Raw genomic sequence first — 24624 nt, 5'->3', positions numbered from 1 at the left:
AGACACCTAGTGAGAGGGTAGGCGCATCCCCTACACCAATATGCAAACATATTGGCTCCTGAGTGGAGTGTCCCAGGCCTAACGCAGGTGGCTGTAGGAACCGTGTGACCCAAGCAGGTGCCACTCCTGTCACCAGCTTCCCCAGCAGCTGTAAAATGTGAATGCATTCAAGGGCTTGGCCGGGTGCCCAGAACATCATGGCCACTTCACAGAGAGTAAGGATCATTACAGACAGGGACAAACATCAGACAGGCTGGCAGTAACAGGCAAACACATTCTTAGAGCATGCGGGGAAGAGTGACCGTGCAGGCCCCAGAGGACAGACTGGGACCACTGTACTCAGACCCAGCTGCTCACCCTAGAAAGACCCAGAGACTGCAGCTATCACCAGACGGCACTATCTATAAAGCATCTTTTCTTTATTTAAGTTAAACAATTTCAAGGATGGTTTCCATCTATAAAATGGACAAAGTACAAGCTCTGTACAGCAGTTCTTTTTAAAAATCAACTGGAAAAAAATTACCAAACTATATTTTAAATTTGCAAAACACACCCACAGATACCATCATTTCAGCTTTTAAGGAGAGACAAGGACCACAGAGAAGACAACTGTCTCTGCCTGCTGTGCGCGGACAGCTCTTGGGAAGTTTGTTTTAAAAACAGGAGTGGGATGGTGGGACAGTCCCGAGGACTACAAAATAACATGAGCACAGTAAGTCACTTTGGCATGCTGTGTCCTGTAAACGGGGCTCACCTTGAGGACTGGCCCAGAGGCCTGGGCTGGAAGCCACCCACATGATGCCCCCAGGTGGCCGGACAACACAGCAGGTGCACAGGTGAGAGCTACGGGCCCAGATCCCCTCAACAAGCTCCTGCAGGAACCAGTCCTGTCTGCCTCCTGTGGGTTTTGTCTGACAAAGCAGCTCAAAGGCGATGGGGTGCCACCAAGTGCTGGCGTGAGCAACAGACTCCACCCTCCCCTGCTCTGTGGCTCTGAGCCTCCACCTGTGCCCATGAGCAATTTCCCTTGGAGCCACCTTGGAAGACGGCAGTGTGTGGCGTTAACCTGGCATATGGTCACCTGTCTCTAAGACGTGTATGGCTGCTTGGCAGGGGTAGCAAATGAGACATAGGGCGGCCACCTGGCCAGGTCTCCACTGAGGGCCCATGGTCAGCTGTTCACATGTGAGCTGGCAGTGGAGGGAGACCAGCAGGAAGAGCGCGCATCAGCGACTCCTGGCCACCATGTATCTTCACGGCCCCCACAGCCTGCACAGGCACCTTGAGCCCAAGCAGCCTGAGACTGGACATCTCCACGTGAGATTGATGGGGCCGGGGCCGTGCCGTGACAGGGACACCAAAAAGTCCAGGGAGCTCTGTGGGGACATTCCTGTGCACGAGGCTGGTGCCCGGGCATCTCCTGCCATTGCTGCAGCCAGTCCCTCTGTGCCTGTGATTCACACAGGATGCAGGCTGCTGTCTCACTGTATGGGCACGGGACTGTGTGGCTCTGACTCTTCCCAACTCTACCCAAAGCCTCCAAGCAGCCACATTAGGGGTGCTGGGCAAAGGACACCGACCACACAGGCTGGGAGCCAGGCCATCAGCAGGTCTGGGGTTCACGGCCAGCACTCTACTCGCAGGAGTCAGTTCCAAAGGCCTGCGTATAAGGTCTCATTCTCCCACGAGCCCAGCGTTAGCATGCGACAACTGTGTAGGGTCATTGGTCTGCCCCGTCACAGGGCAGTGCCAGCTCACATTAGGAGCTGTGGGGATGGGGTTTTTTCCTCTAAAGAAAAAAAAAAAAATTAAAAAAAAAACAACTCTAAAGCAATACTTCTAAAAGTAAGTAACCTATCTGGCCTTATGAGTACCAAGAGAATGGATTTTCTAACACACAGCAGCGACTCCCACGTGGAGGCCACACAGAGATGCCCGTGGGCCAGGGCCAGGGTTCTGGGAAGCCCCTGCTGGCCGCAGTAGCGTCTCCTGGCTATGAGGCTCCAGGGACAAGGGAGAAGCGGCCCCTCCACCCTGCCATGCGCTGCGCTGTGAGGAGCCTGTGAGAAGAGACCTAGAGAGACCGTGGGGAGCTGACCGTACATTCTCTTTTTATATATATTTATATTTAGCGTCCCACCATAGAAAAGTCACGTTCAAATACAGCAAGCACATCAGTGGGAGAAGGGCGCCAGGCCTGGAGGCGCAGGGAAGGGTGACAGGGAACCTGCAATGACGTGAGCCATGCTGTGGGGCCCACATGTGATTCTGATGGGATCAAAATGATCATTTTGAGAGTTCCTGCTGCGAGGTCGCCGCGCACCCTCCTCCCTCTGCCACTGTGCACACAGAGCTGCTTCTCCACTCTGTGCCTCAGCCAGGTGGCTCCTGGCTACTGAGCGAGAGGAGGAGGAGGAGGAGGAGGGTGGCCATGGGAGGGGCCAGCTGGGCCCCCGCAGAGGGGCTGGCCCCCTGCCACCGCTGCGTCTGTCAACACAGCTGCGCCTTGCTGGAGCTCTCCGGCTTCAGACCATGATGGAATACTGAGGTATATAGTTTCACGGAAAGTTTAAGAAACATAATCGATAATGTGATCACCAGCTTGGCCAGTGCTTCAGCAGCAGACGCGGGCTCTGGTCTGCTACTGCTGCAGGTTGAGCGAGAACTTCCACTGTTGCGAGAGGGCCGGGCTGCAAACCTCCACGCTCAGGCCCCCGCTCTTGGCCGTCCGGCTGTCCAGGCACAGGTTGCTGCCCACGTGCCGCAGCTTGGAGTTGCTCTCGATCTGCTCCCACTTCTGCACAAGACAAGAGCGTGGCTGAGGGAGAAGGTGCAGGCAGGGCCAGGCCAGGCCCCGACAGGTCCCCTGGCTCCACTCAAACCGACCAACTCGCTTTCCCTCTCTCGGCCTCTGACATCAAGGACAGGGCTCAGCATGAGCCACAGCAGACCAGCCCTAGCGTGCACAGGGTGGGAGAGAAATCCGGGTTCTCTGGGCACAGAACTCTAACACCCCATCCTTCCTGACAGGGCCCCACGTCCAGCACCTCCCTTGCTTACTAGGTTATTAACATGAGCACTCACACACAGGAGCCTGCATATGGGGTGGCTGGGGCAGTGATGTCTCCCCGCTGTCAGGGGCCCTGGGAAGCCCGAGCTGTGGGGAGCCACCCTCCTGGAGGCCTCGTAGCACCTGCCAGTATCCACATGGGGCTCTGGGCTCAGCAGAACCAGAGTGGTGTCAGGTCCCCAAGAGGAGAGAGATGCTGTGGGAACAGGCACCCGCTGGGAAGGGGCCAACTCCCATGCTGCTACCCCCTCCACCATGTGCAACTGCCTTGTGAGAACTACTGCCTGCTTCCAAGCACCTGCATGGCACAGCCAAGCTGGCCCAGTGCTGAATGCACCATTAGCAGAGCACAGGGGATAATCACAATGCTCCTAATGCTCACACAAGGCCACCAAGCAGCCACAGGGAAAACAAAGCCTATGACAGCCTCAAGGAAATCTGAGGTCTCCTTGTTCATGTTTGGCAAGGAATGCAAATATCCCTATTTCAAGATCTCTCCAATGTTTGTTCTTAAAAAAACAAAACACGTTTTTTTCTCCCCAAAGCTCTCCCTTTATTAGGAGACAGTGTGGTTCTAATTAAGTTTTTACACCATATGCACCAAAGCTCCTTCGCATAAGTATTTAGGCAAATCCTGACATTGTGGAATTTAATTTTCCCATTCTCACCTCCTTTCCCCTTTGACTCTGTAAACGTACACAGTATGAAGGCACAGACGTGCCTGGAAACTTAATATCTCTATGGGTGAGACCACACTCCACAAGAAGTGCTGAGCTGCTGCTCATTGGAGGCAAAGGACTGAGGTCTCCTGCAGCAGGGTGAGCCCCACCCCCAAGCATGAGACCTCTTTTGTTCTACACCCACCTGCTCACCTGGAGTCCCTGCTACCTGCCCGCCCTTTCATTCCTTCTAGCTCCTGACTGCTACCTGTCCCTTCACATTGCTGGCGCCCCCCCCTTTTATGTTTGGGACAATGAAGCTGCCAAGTCCTCTGAGGAAGTCAACAAAGAATTTGGGAGAAATGGAAACTGATTCTGACCTCTGCCCTCAGATAGAGTATCAACTAAGTGGAGTGTCTTTAAGAAAATCCAGCTCTGTCCTGGAAGGTGGCTCCACTAGCTGACGTCTGCTGGATGCAGTAATGTGGACATTCCTAATTCTGAGGCTTGGGGTACAACCCAAGAGATCCTGTGACCCACACACTATACAGGAAGGCCAATTATGCAGTTTCCATCTCACAAAGTTTTCAAGGGGTTACTTACGGCTCCCACAAACTCAGACTAGAGCAGGAATTCCTATCAAATATTCAAGTGATGCCAAAAGTGTCACTTTATATCAAAGGACATTTCTGTCTGCCATTGTAGGGGAAATGCTGCTTGGGCTCAAGGAGGGGTGGGTACCACTTGGCCCCTCTGATGCTGGCCTGGCTGGTTCTAGGGGGTCTGGGTGCAGGAGATGGTGGCTGTCTTCAGTCCAACAGCTACTCCTCTGGGACATCATTCAAGCCAAGAAGCTGCATCAATGCAGACAACTGTTTAGATAGCAAGCAGAATCCGGACACCAGCTCCCCACTGACAAGACAGGCTGAGCTTGTGCAGAAGGACAGGCCGCCCAGAGATGGGCACAGGGATTCAGAGGTGATGGATGGGAGAGGGCCCTTTGCAGGTGCTTCCCTGACCACTGGGACCTAAACAGGGACCAATCCCAGCCTCAGTTCTCCCAGCTGATACTGGGGATGAGCTGCTGGCTTTTTGGGCCCCAGATTCCCCTTCTGTGGAATGAGTGTTGAACTAGAAGCCTGCTAGGTTTTTAGTTGCATTAGGCTCCGTGCCTCAGTTTCTCTCCACCTCAGCTAGGAGGAGGGACCACAGGAAGATGGGCCAGCACTCTACACAGAGCATGCTGAATGGTCTCTTGGTGCTTACATTTCTATTCCTGCCACTGTTGCCCAGGGCTCCAGGAAGGGGGATACCTCCAAGTTCTCATGGTGGGTATATCAGACAAAAGCCATCTTCTGGGGAGCATGGCACTCTCTGAACTGACAGAAAAGGCAGCACAGATGTTCTTGGACTACAGCAAAGCTGTGTCCCAAGAAACCACAGCAAGTCAGAAGTAGTGTGATATGAAAACATATTTAATACGCCCAACCTACTGGATGTCTCAGCTCAGCACACAGGGCACTGCAGGGCTCATGGCTCACCCTCATGGTAAAGGGCTGACTGGGAGCTGGGGCTGTCCCTGCCTAGTCTCTCAAGACAGTATCATGCCATGTAACCCTAGCCTGGAAAAGGCCCAAATTCAAGTATGGTCTCTAGTGGATGGGGATGGCTTTCACACCATCCTAAGCAGAACCGTAAGTATATTCTGTCTTTACACACTTGCGTGTTAAGAGTGTGTACATGTATGAGTCATGTCCACTGGAGCCTTAATTGTTAAAAATTTTTGGGGGCCGGGGATTTAGCTCAGTGGTTTCGCCGCCCACTGCGTAAGTGCAAGGACCCGAGTTTGATCCCTGGTACCAAAAAAAAATTTTTTTTGTAAATTTGAATAGGAAAAATATTTGATGGATAAACACAAACACGTAATTTCTCTTTAAAATGCTGTGTGGCATGGGGAAGCGAGTGTGAATATAATTATGTCACACCTCTGGCTCAGGTTGGACAGGAATTCATACACACACCCGCCAAGACATACGGGGCTGGCACACCCACCTGTCTGCTGTCGTTCTCCCGGCAGCCCTGCAGCTTGACAAGGGCACCAGGTGCCCGGTCCACCACCGTAAGGCACAAGTCCATGTGCTTCACTGACTTCTCCTTCGTCAAGGCCCACTCCTAGAATGCAGAACCCCAGTTAGAACATGCCACATGGGGGAAATAGAGGTGGAAGTGGTGACAGTCCCAAAGGGAAATGGGTCATGATGGGAGAGAGATCTTGAACACTAAACTAACTCAGAACCAGCAAATTACTTCCAGCCTGAGACAAACTTACAAATAGGGGACGCTGCCTTAAAATCTACAACTAAACACTGAATTGGCCAACAAGAGCACAAGAGTGGCTCACAAAACTTAGTAACTAAGATTAACCGCATCATGTATGTATGTATGTATTTGAGATAGGGTCTCACTATGTAGTTCATGCTGGCCTCGAACTCACGGCGAACCTCTGCCTCAACCTCCTGAGTGCTGGAATTACAAGTGACATCATGTTTTAGCCCCAAACTTGAGTTAGAGTGCCCAGTTGTTCTTCTGTATTGACACGTGAGCCTCGGGAACCATGGCAGCAGCTTTGTTGCCCACAAAGTAGGCAGTTGGGCTGACTTTTCACCCTACGGGCTTCAGCATCGTTCTCCTGGGCAGGTATGGTTTGGAAACAGACTTACGAATGTAGACCAAATTGTGAAGATTATAAATGACTTGCCGCAGTGCTATACTGTTCTTCGTAGAGTCGCAAGCCCTCCAAATAGGCAAGGAACCGTGTATGCAGCTGCACACTGCACAGTAGGGCTATATCTGGTGCTTGCTCTGTGCCAGGCACTGCTTTAAGCATTTTAGGCAAATGATCCACGAGGGGCTCTTACTATTCTCATTTTCTGAACAAGAAAAGCGAGCCACAAAGTGTTTAAGCATTCTCGTCCACGCATTTAACAACACACACGCACACATGTGTAAGTGAGCAAGCATGTGCATCAAGGGCTGAGACATGGTGGAAAGAACCACTCTGAATGCTGAGCAGAACCATGTGTAGAGGCAGAGGCTGAAGGGAGAGAAGGGGCAACATGACCGAAGGTGGAGAGGGTAGAGTCAATGTGGGTGGGTGGGTGGGTGGGTGGGTGGGGCTTCCCATGGTCACTCAAAGACCTGACCCATCTGCGCAGCAGTGGGGCCTTTTCCAACCCAGAGCCCCACAGGGAACCCCAGCTGCTCTGGCCCCTTGCCCTTCCCTCCTTCCATCTGAATGACCTCACTGTACTCCATGCAACAGAGGAGCTCTGCACGTGCCAGGATTTCTAGTTAGAAAAGGATGGGACACAAGTACACTGTCACTTTGCCATGAAGTTTGTTCTATCCTCAGGGACAGAGGTAAGCAAGGGAATTGCTTCTGAAGAAGCCTCATGGTTCAGAACCTGAATTGTGGAGGAACAGATGATCTGCTACCAGCAAGACTCCAAAACCCCAAAGCCTGTGGTGCTTAGACCCCACAGCCACCTCAGGATGAGCGGAGCATCTCCCATTGGTCCTGAAGGCGGGTGGAAGAGGCTGGGGTGGAGGCAGCCAGGGGCAACCAGGAATCACTGGCAGCCGCCCCTGGCAAGGAGACAAGGCAAGTCCCCTTCCTCCCTGAGCTTCAGTTTTGTCACTTTTTAATTAGTGTTTCTTCAATTTTACTCTGTGAGCAAGTTTATGAAAAACTGGTTCCAGGCCAAATAAATTTGGGAACACTGATCTCCCACCATGCTTCTCCCTTGAGAACGCACAAATGGTCTTAGGGGTGCTAAAAACTCCTAGAGTGGAGACACCTGTGTGGCCAGTCACTGGCACATCCCGAACACACCTATGCAAGCCCTTCCCCGGAGCCCATCTCCAGCTCTGGGCAGAGCCTTGCAGGGCCTTCTCTGGGAGGAGCCCCCTGGGCTGACTGGGGAGGCACATTAGCCTCTGGAATGCTGCAGCTCAGCACATCCGGGCTTTAGAACAGTGTGACAATAAAATATACATTTGGTTTCCACCCTACTCCCTGGGAACAGAGCTCTCAAAAGCCTTGTAAGAACTCCCTGAGCACAGGGTGCAAGGAGCACCTTTTGATATCTGGTCTTTGAGTCCAGTTCCTGCCACACCCCAACCCCTGGGAATTTCCTGGTGACATGGGAGTGTCTCTGTCTTGGTGAGCTCCTGGACAGGGCCGGTCACCGAGAGACCAGCCAGGATTAGTTGCTTGGAACACTCAGGGCAGCCCCACGCTCTGGGAAGGCGAGGGGCTGGCAATGAAGTTAGTGACAATCACTGAACCTCAGGGTGTACAGTCTCGGTGCATGCATGGAGGGGCTAAAGGTGGAGCCCCCAGGGGACCCCTCTCATGCCTGCCCTATTTGCCTCTTCCATCTGGCTGTTTGAGCTGTATCCTTTAACAGTGAACAGTTAACCTAGTCCAGCAACTGTTTCTATGAGCTGTTCTTGAAAATGACTGAATTGGGGAGGGGGGTGTCATAGGAACCCCCCACTTGACAGCACAGGGGACAACCTGGACTTGTGACCGGTATCTGAAGAGGGGTGACTGCCAGGACTGAGCCCTCAGCTCGTGTGTATGCTAATTCCGGGCAGTAGAACCCTGCTAGGTGGGAGAGGTCCCACAAGTGTGGTGTCAGGGGCAAGACTGCCTGAGTGTAGAATTACTGCTTGTCTGATTCATCTGGCCCAAGCTACGTGGGAAGTATGCAGCAGGGAGGAGGACAGTGGTTCCTGCACACTGGTGGCTCCCAGTGGTTCAGGAGGATGAGCCTGACACCCTTACTCTAAGTGCAAACCAAGACACGCAGAAGTGCCCACTTGTAGTCAGGGGAGTCACGGGGATGGCAGCACCCACAGGGTTAACTGTCCCTGCTGCGGCGTCAGGAGATGCCAATGTCTGTGGCCAGCAAAGTCTTCTAAGGCAGACTTGACAATGAAGTCCAGAGGCACCAACACAGCAAACCAGAGCCATTACTTGGTGCTGTCCCTCAGTGCACTGAATCTGTAAAATAGCCACACATCTGAAAAATGCTTTTCTGAGCGGCCACCTTTAAGAAGCATGACCATTATCTTTTTACTGCCCTGTGCTGCTGAGGCTGAGCGGAAGACCAGATACCAGACCCTGTGTTTCATATCTGCTGGGTGTTACTACCCAAAACGTGCCACTTTCCACCAGTTCAGAGAGAGCCAACTGTGGTGCATCTAGGAGTGGGACACTGGGCACCAGCAAGTGTCACCTTTAGCTTCGGTCACCTCCATGCACTCACACGCTGGCCACCAACCACAAGTGGCTGTTTATACTTAAATCCATTAAGATTAAATAAAACTGAAAACCTAGCTCACACCAGTCACATCTGAAGAGCCTCCGTCCACATGGAGCCAGCTGGTGGCACAGGGGAAGTGCAGATCAGACCTGGATAGCACCCAGGAGACCACATGGAATGACACAGGTGGGCCAGGGACCAAGGCATCCCCAGCCCAGGGGGACAGGGTGCTGTGTCACCTCACTGCCTCACCCACCACCCACGTGTCCAACCCCTGCACTGCATTGCTGCTTGGCATCAGTCAGGTGCCCCAGGATTGACGTCTCCCGACTGTGGGTGAGTGCCCCCTGACTTTCTGGGCACAGGGCCGCTGGCACTGGTGTTTGTCAAAGCTCACTAGGAGATTCCTGTGTGTGGCCCTGGAGCACTGAGTCTGAGTAGGGCACGAGGCCCTGGATGGCGAGCAAATGTCAGTGCACACCTGCTGAGGTGAGAGGAGAGGTGCCGGCTGAGGGGCAACACTCACACAGCAGCAAGAAGGAAGGTGACTGCCAGTGCGGAGGGCGTGCTCTGTGGGTCCCACTGGACTGTCCCAGGGACATCCCTGAGCTGACCCCTGGCACTCATGTGATGTCACCTGTCAGGCAAGGTCTGGGCTGTGGCCACTACTCATGCTCCAGAGCACACAGTTGGGGGCAGCTGCTCTGGTGGCCTCTCACAGTCTGTCCATAAAGAGAGAGCAGCATGTCACCAGTGGGCTCCTGTACCTGTGAATAGGGTGACAGTGGTTTTGTCCAAGCCAATGCACCCTCGACACTGAGGCGGGCCATCAGAAATCGAGTCCTGGGCAGCAGTACACACTGGCACTGTGCTGGGTGGGTGGGGATGTGCGGACCCCTTCTGACACAGCTGCCCAGAAGGCACCCAGCAGACAGAGCAGGCGAGGGGTGGCCACAGGCAATGAAATGCAAGCAACATCTCTGCCTCCTGTCTACCTGCAGCTCCGGCAGGACTCTGCCTGTGTGGGAAGCTGGGGTGAACAGTATGAGCCCACTGGAGAGCACAGGGCAGAGTGGGGGTGAGACACTGGCAGGGTAAGGCCTGTCACACCCTAGCAGAGCTCCTGACATGGGGCCCGACCACTGATTGTCAGATTCTGTCAATGCCACCGTGGGAACTCAGCACCAGGCACAGAGGCAAGGCCAACAGGAACAAGGAAGAGTCTGAACCTGGCAGCACATGCTGGCACCTCTGCTTTATAATCACAGTCCAAGGCCGAGTGTCATTCAGCCCCATCCAACATCACATCCACACCCTGCGTGTGGGGAGATCTGAACTAATGCCACACAAACAAACCAGACGCTGGTTCTTCAAAGGTATTCTCAGCTTCCTGAAGAGTCCAGATTGCTTTGCTTCTCTGTGTTCCTTAATAGCTTCGTAAAAACAACTAACACACCTGTCCCTGTGCCCAGTGCTTCCCCACACCAATTGTGAGGTCCAAATGTACTGATGATTCCTATAAAGCGAGTAGAGCCAGGCAAACATATCACAAGAACAACCACACCTGGCTGGGGCCTGATACCACTACCAATCATGAAAGGCTCTGGTGGCCTCCAGGTCCTTAGAAGCAGTCAGCGAAGACCACAACACCCAGACACAGTGACACCACGGGGCACAGCACCTTCTTCCTCTAGGACACTCCTGAGAGTTCAGATGGAAACTCCCATGCCACAGGGCCACACATGGGAAACGTGAACCGAGCCACAGCCAAAGCCAGGAGCCTGTTCCAGGGCGCATCCTCAGGACCAGGGATGGAAACTTGGGTTAGACAGGGCCTGGTGATGGCACACGTGTGCTGGGGAGAAGCAGGACCAGGCCCGACACCTGCACTGAGGGCTGCAATGGGCCCAGCCAAGCCCTGCAGACCTGCCCCTTGCGTCACTCAGTGTGCCCAGGCCACTCTACACAACCACAGCAAACTGCTCCACAATGTACAGAAAGGGGCAGGAGCACCTGGGGACCGTGACGTCCCCACACTCACTGGGACGGTTTGGATCAGCCAGTTTCACACAAAGTAATGTCTGAGATCAACAAATCTGGGATCCATTCACGTGTTAACTGCCCTGTTCTACAGCTGCAGGCCCTCAGAGTCAGGCAAGGTTTCTGGAAGGGGGTTAGAGCACACTGCACTGCCCGGGCCTTCCCGTGCACGGGAGCCTGTGTTCCTGGCCTCTGGAACTCCCAGGCCACACTGGGCCCCCAAAGACTTCATGTGTCTGCCTTCTCCACCAAGGGGAGAGGGTCAGGGTTCTTATGCCTCTGGGGAGCGGTGTGTGTCAAGCTGAGGCAATCAATGGCTCTTACCTTATCACTCAAGCGATCACCATCTAATGGGGACAATAGCTATAGTGGCAACCATGGTGCCTGGAACCCAGGACTCCTATGCAGGGACACAGGTGTCTACACCACATTCAAGGAAAGACACGGCTGCAAATGCAGAAGGGGTGCTTTGTGGCAATGAGCACACAGCAGGTGGTCAAAGCCAGCAGAGAAAAGGATGGAGGCCACCAGCTCCACAGCCCTGCCTGGACTGTGTCTGGCCACTGCACAGAGCCCAGCCTGAGGCTAAGGAGCAGCCCCAGGAGTTAGTCCAGGTCCAGAGTCCCAGCTGTCCCTGAGGCTCCAAAGAAGCTGTGACCATCAGGGGCCAGGCCCTCTTTCAGGAGGAAGGCAACAACCATAGCTGTTACCCTATGGCCTGTCCTGTACCCTCTAGGCCTGCAGGTGCACACCCATCCAAATACCTACCTGGTTTCCCCCAGCATTGTGACACTCGTAAATTCCAACAACACCATCAGCAAAGTGTCCCAATGTATCAAGGCAGTTGGTTCCTTGCTGCAAGGCCCCAAAAGCTATGTCTTGATGGTCAGGAACCCTGGAAGGCAATGGAGACCAATGGTTAACTCTGAGGTGTACCAGCCACCTGGAGCTCCTGCTCAGCAACCTCACTGTGGCAGTGAGGACAAGAGGAAGATCGGTTACCAGGCCCCATGTCCCAACATGGCAGGGCTCCAGCCTCTGTGTTCCTAACACTGTAAGATGTGAGTGGGAGTTCTCTTGTGATTTCTACGTCAAGGAAGGCTCTCTGGGAAGGAACAGCTGACAGCAGTGCTGGCCAGTCACTTAGAAAACCAGTCAACATGGTATCCCCCTGGCCCTCCACCTAGTGCAAGTGGACCTGCAGGTGGCCCAAGGCAGACAGAGCCACGTTCTCTGGAAGGACAGCGGATTTCAGCCCCATCTGCACTCAATGGCTGTGCGGCTGCTCAGGTGAGGATCACTCTAAACCTCAATGTGCTCTCCTGTCTGAAACCAACCGAACAGGCTGTTACATAAACAGCTCAGGGAAGGCCCTCACCGTACGCCTGCCCACAGGAAGTGCTTGGCAAATGGTGGCAACTGTCATAGTCACAAGAGCTGGTGCCTCCCTCGCCTGCTAGCAGGGCCAGTGCCACCCCAAATTGTGGGTGACCTCAGTGAAAAACTACATTATCATTCTGTCTGGCATCGTCACCCACCAAGTCACAGGCGAGTGTGACAGGAAGAACAAGTGGCTTCTGGAATTGTGGGACTGATATCACTGGCCAAGGCCCCTCCATGGGGAGGCAGATGGTAACAGGGGTCTGCCCTGCTGACCACCACTGTGCCTAACCCTGGGCAAGTTGTCCTCGGTGGAGGACATCAGACTGCCTGCTGTCTCTTCTACCACCTTAAAAGCTGAGGAAACAGCTCTGAAGAGCCATGCCAGGGACAGCAGACACAGTGACCTCATCATTGACTTACGCACAAGTCCCCATGACAAGGCTCTAAGGCAACCGTCAGCAGAAAGATAACGGTGGCTGTACTCATGTTCCCAGTCCCTGTGCAGAGGTGTGCAGGCTGCTGTAAAATGCTCTGGGAATTTGGATGAATATGGCCTACCGAGGCAACACTCGTCTGACAGCCCTTTGGTAAGATGAAGTTGAGAGGGGCCCTGGTCTCCTGCAGCATTGTCAGTGCCCCTAAGGACACAGCTTGTAACAGCTTGGACAGGAAGCTAGGTGGACAAACGAGGCTCAGAAGAGGCTTCTGCACCATGAACCCTCAGGGGGAGGCAGAGCCCCAGCATTTCATGAGGCAAACGTGGTCTGCAGGAGGAAGGCAGGCCAGGGGCAGCCCGAGGGAGGAACAATAACATTTCCTTCCTCCCCACCTCTCCCAGCCAGCATGGCCCTCTGTCTCTTTACAGTCACAGGTGAGCAGATGCAACCCTGCAGGGGATATCAGGGACCACTCACAGACACCTGGGCTCTTCTACCAGAGGGGAACAAGCCAAAACAAGGTGCTGTGTCATGATGGCTCTCAGGTCTGTGCAGAGTTGGGGTGTCACCTCATGGGAACAAGGGAGGCCACAAGCAAGACTTGCCCCTAGGAGTCCTGGAGACAGAAGTGGGGTAAGGGACCCCACTCTCCCTCATAGCCCTGGCTCTGGCCTTATGTCTGACTACCATCAAGGCCTCTGAGGCCTTCAGGCAAAGCTGCAGGTCCTGGGACTCACCTCAACTCCGGGTAGACATTCTCCAGGTACCACTGGAAGGGCTGGCAGCCAAGCCGCTTCCTGAGCTCCAGTCTGCTCTGAATGCTGAGGAGAGGAAACATATCAAGCAAGGACACAAGCCTGCGTCAACCATGAACATCTGCCACGGCAGTGGGTTGGCAGGGGGAGTAGCTCAGTCTATGCAGGCCTTGTTGATTGCAACCCTGCCACCCACACCCGGCCCTAAGCAGAAGGTCCTGTTGTCAACTGGGTGACCATCCCCACCCTCTCCCCCCACTCTGCTCTCCAGGAAGCTTGAGGAGAAAGCTGAACACACTTACTTCCCATATGGAACATTTCTAGCGGAAGGCACTGCTGCATAATAGAAGTTCTTATATTCATCCATCCAGACCTCTGCTGCCCGGCGGGTGTTGCTAGAAACAGAGCAAAACCCTCCTAAGGTGTGATTCTCCCCTTCTGAAGCACCCCTCTAATTGTGTTTGTCTGCTGCAGTGCAGCCAGGGGTGGCAGGTTGTTTGGTTTCCCTCTATAGCTCCTCCCTGTTCTCTGCGAGCAGTCTTTCCTCCATGCAGGCCCTTCTATCATACTGCCGATTATGCAAGGACTGAAATTTCTGTGGGCCCGTGGGTCTGGGGCCCACAGAGCTGCTCTGGTGTCCACCACAAGATCATCAGAGAGCAAAAGGTGAGGCGGAATGACAGTACAGGGGGAGCTACAAAGGGCCTGGGCCAGACCTTGAGAGGGATAACAGCCACTATGAAGTAATGTGCTGTATGCTCAAGAGTGTAGGGCCAGCTGGAGATTTAGCTCAGGGGTTCCGGCACCTGCCTTGCAAGCACAAGGTCCCAATTTCGATCCCCGGTACCAAAAGAAAAAAAAAAGAGTGCAGGGCCAGAGATCACAGCAAGGAGGTTGCTGTGTCCACAGCCCTGTGATTTGCGCCTCAGTGACTCAAGAATCTCTTCTTTCCCCGCAGACCTGAGCCAAGGGAAGTGGCTCACCAGGCCGTGACTCCAGCCAGGGACACAGCAGTCCTCACTGGGCACCGGTGATTTGCATCCTGTTCTTCCACTACAAATACAGGTGAGAGGCAAAGCTACCTTTAAAATAATTCCTTTTCTCTACCAGGAAAATTTCATAGTAAGTCCTTCAAATTCCCGAGCTATGATTACAAGAAGAATTTCCAGGTGGGGCCCTTGTCTTTCACCCAGGGTGATGTACCTGTCCATCTGCTCTGAATGAAGGGGACATGGCACCACAGGCGCACTATTAAGAGGCATATAAGGCAATACCAGGGCTGCCCACCTTGAATAAGGGTTCTACTTTTGGAAATTTACCTATAAGAAATAACCAGGAATGAAAATACATACATGAAAATATGCTAACTTCAGCACTGTTTATAATGACAAAAACCCCCCCCTAGAAACTGTAGAACCAAACTCAGCAACATGATGAGATGAACGAGAACTCCTGTGAACACTGGAAATCCAGGATGCATGGGACAAGGTGTCGGCTCAATGTCACGTGGACTTGGTGGTGAAGACGAGATTGATCGCCATAGCTCACGGTGGATGTGTGCAGGGAGAGGAGAGCAGGAGAGCCTGACCCAGCAATGTATGAGAGCAGGGTTCAGTCCTGTTCGGTAATAAGATGGATGGGTTTTTACTCTCTCTCACAGAACAATGAGTACTCAGTGCTGGGGAACACTGTGCCTCGAGTGCCATTCCTCAGACAGCTGCCAACTACTCACAGTGGGACTTGTGGCCTTGCTAGATGATTTCTGCCTCAACTCAGCCCCAACTCTGCCCAGGTGGCATGTAACCAGGCCATGACTCCAGCCCTGACACCGAACCCCCGCCAGTACATAGGAGGGTCTTATTCAAGGGTGTCCTGGCTCCTTTCAGCTCTAATAGCTTAAAGGATTTATAAACTCCAATCACAGTGTTTAAATCCCATAAGTCCTTATATCTGCTTATAGAAAGGGATATATGGGGACCCTCAAATGTGTCTCAAGGCGTGTTATGATTTAGATCAAGAGTGTCCCCTCAAAGCCTCATGTGCTCAGAGTAGGGCTTCTGGAAGATGACTAATCACAGGGGCACTGTACTCATCTGTGGATTCATCTCCTGATGACTGCAGTAGCTGAGTGTATTGCTGGAAGGTGAGGGGCCACTGGTCGGAAGTGGCAGGTCACAAGGAGCATGACCAGAAATGTTTGGTTCCCCTCTATAGCTCCTCCCTGTTCTCTGTGAGCAGTCGCCTCCATGATGGCCCTTCTGTCATACTGCCGATTATGCAAGGACTGAAATTTCTGAAAATGTAAGCCAAAATAAACTTTTCCTCCTTTAAGCTGTGGGTGTCAAGTATTTTGTCTCAATGACAAAGTAACTAAAACAGGGTGACTCTAGTGGTTCCTTACTTCCTTTCATCCAACTCATCCATCCATTCGGATACTCACTGGTACCTACCACACCTCAGGGATCCAGGAGTGTCCAGAGAGAAAGGCCCCTTTTGTCCACACCCTCCTTGATTGGCAAGCATTTACAGAGTGATATACTCATGCATCCAATGCCAGGAAATTAAGAGGAGCTGGAAGGGACCTTAGCCACATAAAACTCCACCACTTCCTCTCTCAGATTTGTCTGCCAAGAGGGATGGCAGCCTTGCTGAAATCGGCCCAGGTGGTGACATATAATTCAAAAGCTTGTCTTCTGAACAGAGTGCTCTCCTACCTACCCCTTACTAGGGATTAATCCTAGGGATGTTCTACCACTGAGCTACATCCCCAGCCTTTTTTAAAATTCTGAGACCAGATCCCACTAAGTGGCCCAGGCTGGCTTTGAACTCATAAATCCTCCTGGCTCAGCCTCCCAAGAAGCTGGGATTACAGGTGTGTGCCACCATGCCCAGCCCAAGAGTAACTTTTAAAAAAAGTGTACAAAGTGACAGCTTGAGAATTTCCACATACTGTTTTCCAAAACCCCAATGTTGGCTGGTCAGTATCAGTGGCTTTGATTTGGGGTATCTGATATGTCTACACTAGAGGTTTCTGGGAAGAATTTCATGTTGCTCCAGGGGAAAAGGTACATATTAATGTTTGATTTTGTAAAGCGCACTGTATAAGACTGTGTTTTCATTTTTAATAGAGCAAAGGTGAAGCAGAGACAACACTCACGAAAAGACACGTTTTGAGCAAGGTAAGTGGTCACAGGCATAGTCTATCATGTTGGCTTCTATTAAAGTTCCCCCAGAAACAGACTGCATGTTAAAACTTCAACCTCTGCTTAGCATGTGTCCGTTAGTGATCCCATGCTTCCCTCTTCAGTGGGTGCCGTCATCACAGCAGTGGGATATGCACGGCGTCACCTCAACTGCTGGAATGCCTGCCTGCCTCAGAGGGAGCAGGGTGGGACCTATCTCCTGGGTGCATACCTGCTCAGGTACCCAAAGAGTGACTGGGTGGGGACATCAGCACCATCACATGACATCACCTTTCTGCCACCCTCTGCCCCTTGGCCAGAAGCAACTTTCCAAAGCTAAGACAGAAGTCAGGTTCCTGCTTACAAGCCCAGTGGCTTCCCCCGGCATCTAGGAGGGACACAGGTCGTGGTGACCTGCAGGGTGCATGGCCTGGCTTGTCGAGCCTTGCTGCCTCTGTGCACCATCCTCTTCTCCTCTAGGTGCTGGCTGCCCTTTGTCCTTCCAGCTCTCACATGTGCCTACACATCCCTTCTCAGCAGCCTGTCCTTGTGCAGGGGGCCAGTTCCCCAGGTTCCAAGGGTACCCTCTCCCCTCTCACCTCCATGTGCTCTCCACCTGCAGCCCCCCCTTCTGCCTGTCCTAGTCATGCTCAGCCACATTTTATCTTCTTGTCTGCACTGATTAGGACAGTATTTGAAATGATCTTATTTAGTTGTGTATTCTGCTGACTACTCTCATGAAAAAGCACATCAAAAGGGGACCCTGAAGTGCAACTCACACACTTTTATCTTTAGTATTTGAGAGAATTCTCAGGAAAACGTGGTCTGACAAAATGGTGATTTGCTATTTTTTTTAAAAGCCCTTCATCTGGCATCATTGGGTTTTCTAAAATATATCTTTCATCAACTATGAATCACATCTACATACTGTGATGTTCTTTTGACTATAATATGCCCTGTGGTTTGAATGCCCCTCCTAAACGCATACTGAAATTTGTCACTGTGACAGTATAAGATGTGATCAGGCTACCAGGGCTGGGGTCCCCTTTGCAGGTGGAACAGCAGCCCTTTAAGTGTGCCTTCACCCTCTTTTAGTCCTTTTACCACATGATGAGAATCCGCTGGTAAGTTGTTTACCGTGAGGTACTTAGTCTGTGGTATTCTGTTACAGAAGCACACAACAGACAATATGGTTAACTGTACCTTGAATGGTAATGCATAGTAAGTTTTATTCTTCAAAATATTTGTCCATATCACCTTTTAGGGGCCACATTCATACATATTTAGGTTTTCACAACTATCACTGCACTCTGAAGAGAGATTAGTCCATCCCCAGATGCTCTGGTGCTGCCTTTGGGCTGCCACCCCTACCCCAGGCCATCCCTCTAATCCTAGCTGCCCTGGTCAGCAACAGCCCCATCTGTACCCCCATTGGCACTGTTTTTGCAAGACACCATGGAGCACGCAAAGGCAGCTTCTTTTCCCTGCATTTCACCTACTGTGTGTGCCAGCCATCTGCTGCTCCTCACTGCTGACAATACCACACCTGTCAGAGGATGCTTGTCCCCGCGCAGCTCAGCGTGACACCTGTTACCAGAGCAGTTGGTGGGGCTGTGGCCCTGTCAGCCACTCAGTACTCACCGGGCAAAGACAGTGCCGCTGCCACCTGGGAAGGTGTAGGGGTGCTGCTTCCGGAATACATGTCCCACACGGCTACATGGGATGATCTCCAGGCTGCCACCACACTGCCACACTCGGAAGGAGATCTCTAAATGGGGACGAGACTTGGTGTCTGGTGGGGCTGGTGGGTGTTCCCACATCAGTCCCCATGATGCAGGTGCCCCTCCCCAACTGCTATAGGAGCCCCACAGAGCTGCTCCCTCCAGAATGTGGCTCAGGGCTCTCTGTAGAGCTCCACACACCTGTGTGGTGAGATACCACAGCATGACCAGTGTGCAGCAGGGAAACACTCTTTGGATCTGGATTCAGTGCACTCTGACTACTGGACTATGTGCATCCCAGGGACATCTGTGGCTGGCTTGTGCCCCCCTCAGCACAGACACTGCCAGGAAGGCAACAGTGAGGATATGTGAATGTTAAGCTTTAATGTTGGACGTAGCAGGCAGCCACAGGTGTCACCTTCCTCTAAACTCACTTCAAACTGACTGAGTACTAGGATATGTCTGAGCTTCTCCATTTGGGGAAAATGACCCTATCCCTTAAATTGCATCCATGGGCCACTGGTAACATCTACAGGTACCTTATAGACTACGGTGACATAGATTCTCATTAGGCAGCAACCTTCTGGCCCTGGCAGGATCCTCTAAGGAAGCCACTTTCACCTGCATCAACACAGACTTCCCTATGGGGTAACTCGCATGCAGACCAGGCACCACCTGTGCTGACCCAAGCACACACTGTCCCTTCTGGACAAAGGACCTTCAGTCAGGTGCCTGTTCTAACCACCACCTATTCTGAATAAAAGAAACTGAGGCCAAACACAGAAATCAAGACATACTGTTCTGAGAGGCCAAGCACTATTTCTGAAAGTTGCCAGAGGCCGTGCAAAAGGCATGTCCTTCTATATCGGCTGAGACCCCTCAGAACACGCAGGGGTGAGAATCTACAGAGGCAGCAACCCTGCCAGCACAAATGGATCAGAATGAGGTGGGACCTCCATGACCACAGGTGAGTGGCCAGCAAAATGCTCTGGACATGCACCCATGGCAGGGGCTGAAACACCACTCAGAACAGACCTCATTCCTACCGTGGATGGGAAGCCAAGGACACAGGGACAACCTCACTCCCAAGGAAGGGTGCCCTGGGTGGGCCCCTTGCAGGGATTCAGAATGAGAAGTCGATACCATCCAACCAAATGCAGTGAAAGGTTTTGCACTTTATTTACAGTGTTCAACTAAATGCTGAGTAAAATGTTCTCTGCATTTCAGGAATTACAATTTCAGTATGTTTCCCTGTTGCCAGCTGCAAACTCGGGCCCCTGTGTGGGGAGAACTCAGCCAGCAGGGGCCACTGGGAGGCTGGAGAGAGTGTCTAGACTCAGCACACTGTGGTGACCTTCAACTCTGACCTCACTCAAGTTCTACCCTCAAGGACACTACTCCGTGTTACTCCTGGCCCTGCTCACGGCTTGAGACCTATGTAGACCTCGCCTCTGGGGACATATGCAGAGCTGGCGGCATTGGAAGCCAGAATACCTCTCCTTACACTACTGTAAGGAGACTGTTCACTGGGACACACTGTCCCCAACAAGCCTCACCACCGTCTCAGGGTGGAAGACCAGGATGTTTGTCCTCTTTGCCTATTCTTTAATGACATAAGGATGTACAATATTGGTCAGGGAAGCAGGATGCTCTCCACATTCCAGCTGGCAGCATCAGGGAGTGGTTTGGATCTTTGTCAGGCTTCCCACATCTGCCTCTCCAGCACAAACCCAAAGAGCCATAGGTGAACAGTCTCAGCACACAGAGGAAGCAGCAGAAGCTGGAGAAAGCAAGGCTCACATCCCAGACTTTCTACCTGAACCCTGTGCTACTCAGCCTGTGCCAAGAGCCCTGGAAGGAGCAGTCAGGGAAGGGAAGATTCCCATACCGCTGCAGGCCCTTAGCTAGCACATAAATGCACAAACCAAAACACAGCCATCCAGCTCGTTCAAACAAGCTCTGCCCACCTCTGGGCTCTGGGCGCATGAATTGATCCTCCATACTTGAGACGTAGTTGCCACCTGACACCCCATCCATGACCCAGGCTCTCCTGACAACATTCACGTCTCCAGTCACAAGGGACCCTGGGAAGTGGCTGCTGAGTCTCAGGGACTTGGGTTCCCTTTGGAAAGTTAACCATCCTGAAGCCTCTCCAAAGCCTCTTGTGCCCACATGCTCTGGTCTAAGCCCTACCTGAGGTCAGTGAGTCTTTAGAACCGCTCCCTGCAGGAGATGGATTCATGCCCCCTCCCTGCTGTGCACACTGAGCAAAAGCAGCTTTCAACATCAAACCAGGGCAGAGGGATCCAGAGAGATGTCCTCACAGACTGCAACATCAAACACGATGGAGAAGTGACAGGCCAGGCTAGTCTTTCAAACTAACAGAAACTTCCAAAGTCTCTGTTATAAGTAAAAGCAACAAACCACAGTAATTTCCTACCCTTTCCTTCCCTGGCACATCCACCCAAGGACAAAAGAATCTTAACATTTAGTGGCCAAGGAGAGATGGTTTTGAGCTCCGAGCCCTGGAAAGTACAGGTTTCAAGTGCAGAAAAAGGGGAAGGACACCAGACGGGACATGGACAGGACCACAAACAACATTAGCACCTGAGAGTCACTTTATCTTTCATGCAGAAACCATGAGGTGCCTACAAATACAGAGCACAGCCCGTAAAATCTTACTGCCCCTAAACCTGGGTGAAGATGACTTTCACGGGTTATTTAAAGAAAATGAAGCCAGACAAAACCATTCACAGAAGTCATCGAGAAGAGATGGAAGGCTCAGGCCAGCCTGGGGGGTGGGGGAAGTCCCCGGATAACCATCAGACCAACAGCATGAGCTGTAGGCCTCATCTCCACTCCACACAGCTAGTGGGAGCCCTTATGCCGAGCTGGTCCACAATTTTGGAAGCATGTGATCTGAAGCCACAGCCCTAGCGACAGGACAGAATGCATGTCTACGCTGGAGGGCTGCTTGGGCTCTGGCCTCCAATTTTGATGCAATGGCAACCGAAGTCACTTTTAAAAGAGAGAGGGTACTGGGCACATTGGTACAGGGGCTGCTTCTGCCCCAAATGGCGGCACCACTGTTTGGGGGGTATTTGGGATCGAAGCCAAGGCCTTTGTACTAAAGCTACATACCCAATGCTTTTTAATTTTTTTAATTTTGACGGTCTCACTAAAGTTGCTAAACTGCCCAAGCTGGGATCCAACTTGCAATTCTCCTGCCTCAGCCTCCCAGAGTGCTGGGATATAGGCATGCACCATCAAGCCTGGCTATGTCACAGCTTCTCAAATGCTTCCCAACAAACTGACACATGCCTTCCACAAACATCACCACAACGAAGATAGTTAGGACAGAGGTGCAAGGCTGTACATACCCAGGTTCTCTCCTCCCCACACATCCATCATCATGTCGTACTTCCCCAGCTCTTCAAAGTAGAGCTTGTCCATCACGAACAGCCCACCAGCAATCATGGGGGTTCTGGGGAGGCAAAGAGGAGGAGGCAGAGGTCAGGGTCACATGGACAGCTCTCTTCTGCCATGGACAAGCCTGGGTTAGTGGAAGAGAGAAGAGAACATCCTGAATGTCCCCAGCTCACCCTGTTGCCTCCAAAGCTTCCCCAGTCCTGGCCCGGATAACTCCCAAGTGCCTGGGGTGTCTAGACCTACCACACAAGGGACTAATCGTGCGGCTGGGACCCCTCACTGAGAAGCTGTTCTTGGCAAGGTACTTGGCCTTTAGTGCCTCACTTTCCTTACAGGGTAGTTAGAATGATTGCCAAAAATAAACAAACGCTTTAGGCTGTAGCCCCTCCCCCTGGCCCAGGTTCCTGAGATGGCTGGAAGCTCTGCTCTGCTGCAGAGCACAACACTCGTGAATGTGAGAGAACACACTGGCAGGTCTGCCTCAGAATCTGCTAGGCTTCCTGAGGAGACTCAAGGGTTTGACCATCTGGTGGCAGCTCCAGCTTGGAGCTTGGTGAGGAAGAGCATGGAAGAGTGGGTGCACCCCTCAGCTCTTCAGGCCCAAAGGCCCATGCTTACCTGCAGCTGGTACTTACTTGATGGGGGCTACCGGGTTCCCTTGCCGTGACCTCCTCTGCTCTGGTGTCATGTAATCCCATTTGAACACGAGGTTCCAGTCAAACCCTGTCACAAGAAAAGATCCAGGCACTGATGGAAGGACTGACCCTCCGTTTTTGGCTCCCTGTCTCTCACACCTTACAAATATTTGGTGTTTAGAAGGGGGCTCACAGAAAATCAAACAAAAATGAAGACACAAAATAAGATGGTCGGAAGAGAGTGACTGGGGAGTGGAGCTGGGAAGGAGATGAGAGAGGAAGGCGCATACTGACATCTTCCTGACACTCCCAAAAAGAAAATGGAGGCTGGCTTTTCTAAAGTTAAAATTCAAGAGGGACTGGGATGCAGCTCCATGGTGGACCACTTGCCTAGTATGTGTGAGGGCCTGGGTCTAGCCTGCACCTGCCCCCCCCCCCACAAAAAGAAAGAAAATAAAAGCACAAGAAGAAGCATGAAATGTAAAGGGATCAGGGGTCTGGGTCGGACACGACTGCATATCCAAGGGCTCTAAGAGGTGAAAAAGGAGCAACCAATGAGACTGACCACAGCCCTGTGTCTCCAATGCTGCCCATGGGACAGGAACATCAGGGAGGGGAGGCAGTCAGTCAGGCCCCTGGGCCTGCAAACCTAGTCATGGCATCTCCTGATTGCAAATGAAATTATATCAGAGTAGGAATGATGGGACTACGAAGACTTTTAGATGAAAATTAATGAGCAATTTCTGGTAAATGTGGCCTCTGTTCCATTTCATTTGTAGAGTCCACAGACTACCAGGGTTCCGCCCCTGGGCCTTGTACTCAGCCTTAGGCACTTGCAGAGCCCCAGCGACTAGGCTCACCCTTACACCCAGGAGACCAGTGTACCACCCTCAAAGCTCTCTGGACACTCAAGGGCCGCACTTGGCAAACACACACCATGGCACTGCAACGATAACCCCACAGGTTTGACTGCCAGATCCAGTGTCCACTCTGGGCCTCTGAAGGTCTCTGCCCTCAAGCTTTCTGTCAGCAGGACTCCTGCAATGGCCAAGCTTAGATTTCTCATCTGAACTCAGGGTCTTACTAATTTGGTGTAGAGGTAACCTTTAATATATTAAAAATTCTACTAGGATGTCACCCTTCATAAAATGTTCTTGGCCTGACCTCAGGCTGGTTCCAGCCCAGCAGAAGGCTGTACCCACTGGGACTATCCATCGTCATACCTGCTCTGGTGATCTGGAGGGATGGCGGCTCTTCCAGACCCTCAGGGAGCAACATGCTCTGATACTACCACTTTCTCATGATCAAGGTCCTGTCCTCTTCAAAGTTCTCTGCACTCTATTTCTTATCACTTGTTAGGAATCTTTCCCAAACTTTGTATTTCTCCGTTTGTAAACAGTCACAGAACTTGTCCACCCTCTGAGTTCGTGGAGGGCCGCTCACTTGGTCATGACCTACCTTAGCAAAGACCAACGAGACACTGTCACGCTCCTCCTGTCATGACTTAGGCGTCCATCATGATTACCGCTACTCAGATGGGGAAGCTGAGGGCACACAGTCCACCCATAGCAACAGGGCCTGTGAGGGTGGGGTGGGGGGAGCATCCAACATCCAGGACTCCACCACATCTAAGCAAACCCAGCACTCTAGTTGTAGAGGGCAGAAGGGTTCTCACAGTTCTGTCTTCTTTAGCAGCTGACCCTCTTTGTGTCTGTCTGTAATTGTCCCTCCTTCTCCAATCAGCTGACATGTTTGGAGGTGAGACAGAGACTCCATTTCATATAAAGAAAGAGGGTCCTGACTAGCTACACAGGGACTATCAATCTCAGATCTAAGGGGCCTGTGTCTGGAACGCCCCAGGGGATGCCTGATGGTAAGTTGCAAATGTTTCAGTTCTCCTTCGGTGGCTCAGGGAAACTCTTTCAACTTTTTGGCCCTCAGTGGAGTTCCAGGGCATAAGAGCTTAGTCACTTTACAGGGTGC

The 24624-nt window shown here is 52.2% G+C and overlaps 1 protein-coding gene across 1 annotated transcript in view; it reads right to left on the bottom strand.

Moving 5' to 3' along the window:
- Nucleotides 1-398: 398 nt before the first annotated feature.
- Galnt2 (polypeptide N-acetylgalactosaminyltransferase 2) overlaps nucleotides 399-24624 on the bottom strand; it is a 141473-nt gene continuing 117247 nt past the window's right edge. Inside the window, exons 9-16 of the mRNA XM_004854680.3 lie at nucleotides 22642-22729; nucleotides 21958-22061; nucleotides 18498-18624; nucleotides 13977-14069; nucleotides 13657-13740; nucleotides 11868-11994; nucleotides 5782-5901; nucleotides 399-2797 (exon numbers count right to left, since the gene is read on the bottom strand). Of these exons, the coding sequence (XP_004854737.1) occupies nucleotides 2642-2797; nucleotides 5782-5901; nucleotides 11868-11994; nucleotides 13657-13740; nucleotides 13977-14069; nucleotides 18498-18624; nucleotides 21958-22061; nucleotides 22642-22729 (899 nt within the window). The 3' untranslated portion in view covers nucleotides 399-2641. The remainder of the gene's footprint in view (nucleotides 2798-5781; nucleotides 5902-11867; nucleotides 11995-13656; nucleotides 13741-13976; nucleotides 14070-18497; nucleotides 18625-21957; nucleotides 22062-22641; nucleotides 22730-24624) is intronic.

Source organism: Heterocephalus glaber, unplaced genomic scaffold (genome assembly GCF_053883595.1).
Source record: "Heterocephalus glaber isolate CG9 unplaced genomic scaffold, H.glaber_assembly_v1.0 deba00001472, whole genome shotgun sequence".
NCBI classification, from domain to species: Eukaryota; Metazoa; Chordata; class Mammalia; order Rodentia; family Bathyergidae; genus Heterocephalus; species Heterocephalus glaber.
The sequence above is the reverse complement of the archived record's forward strand: the minus strand, read 5'-3'. Positions and strand labels throughout refer to the sequence as shown.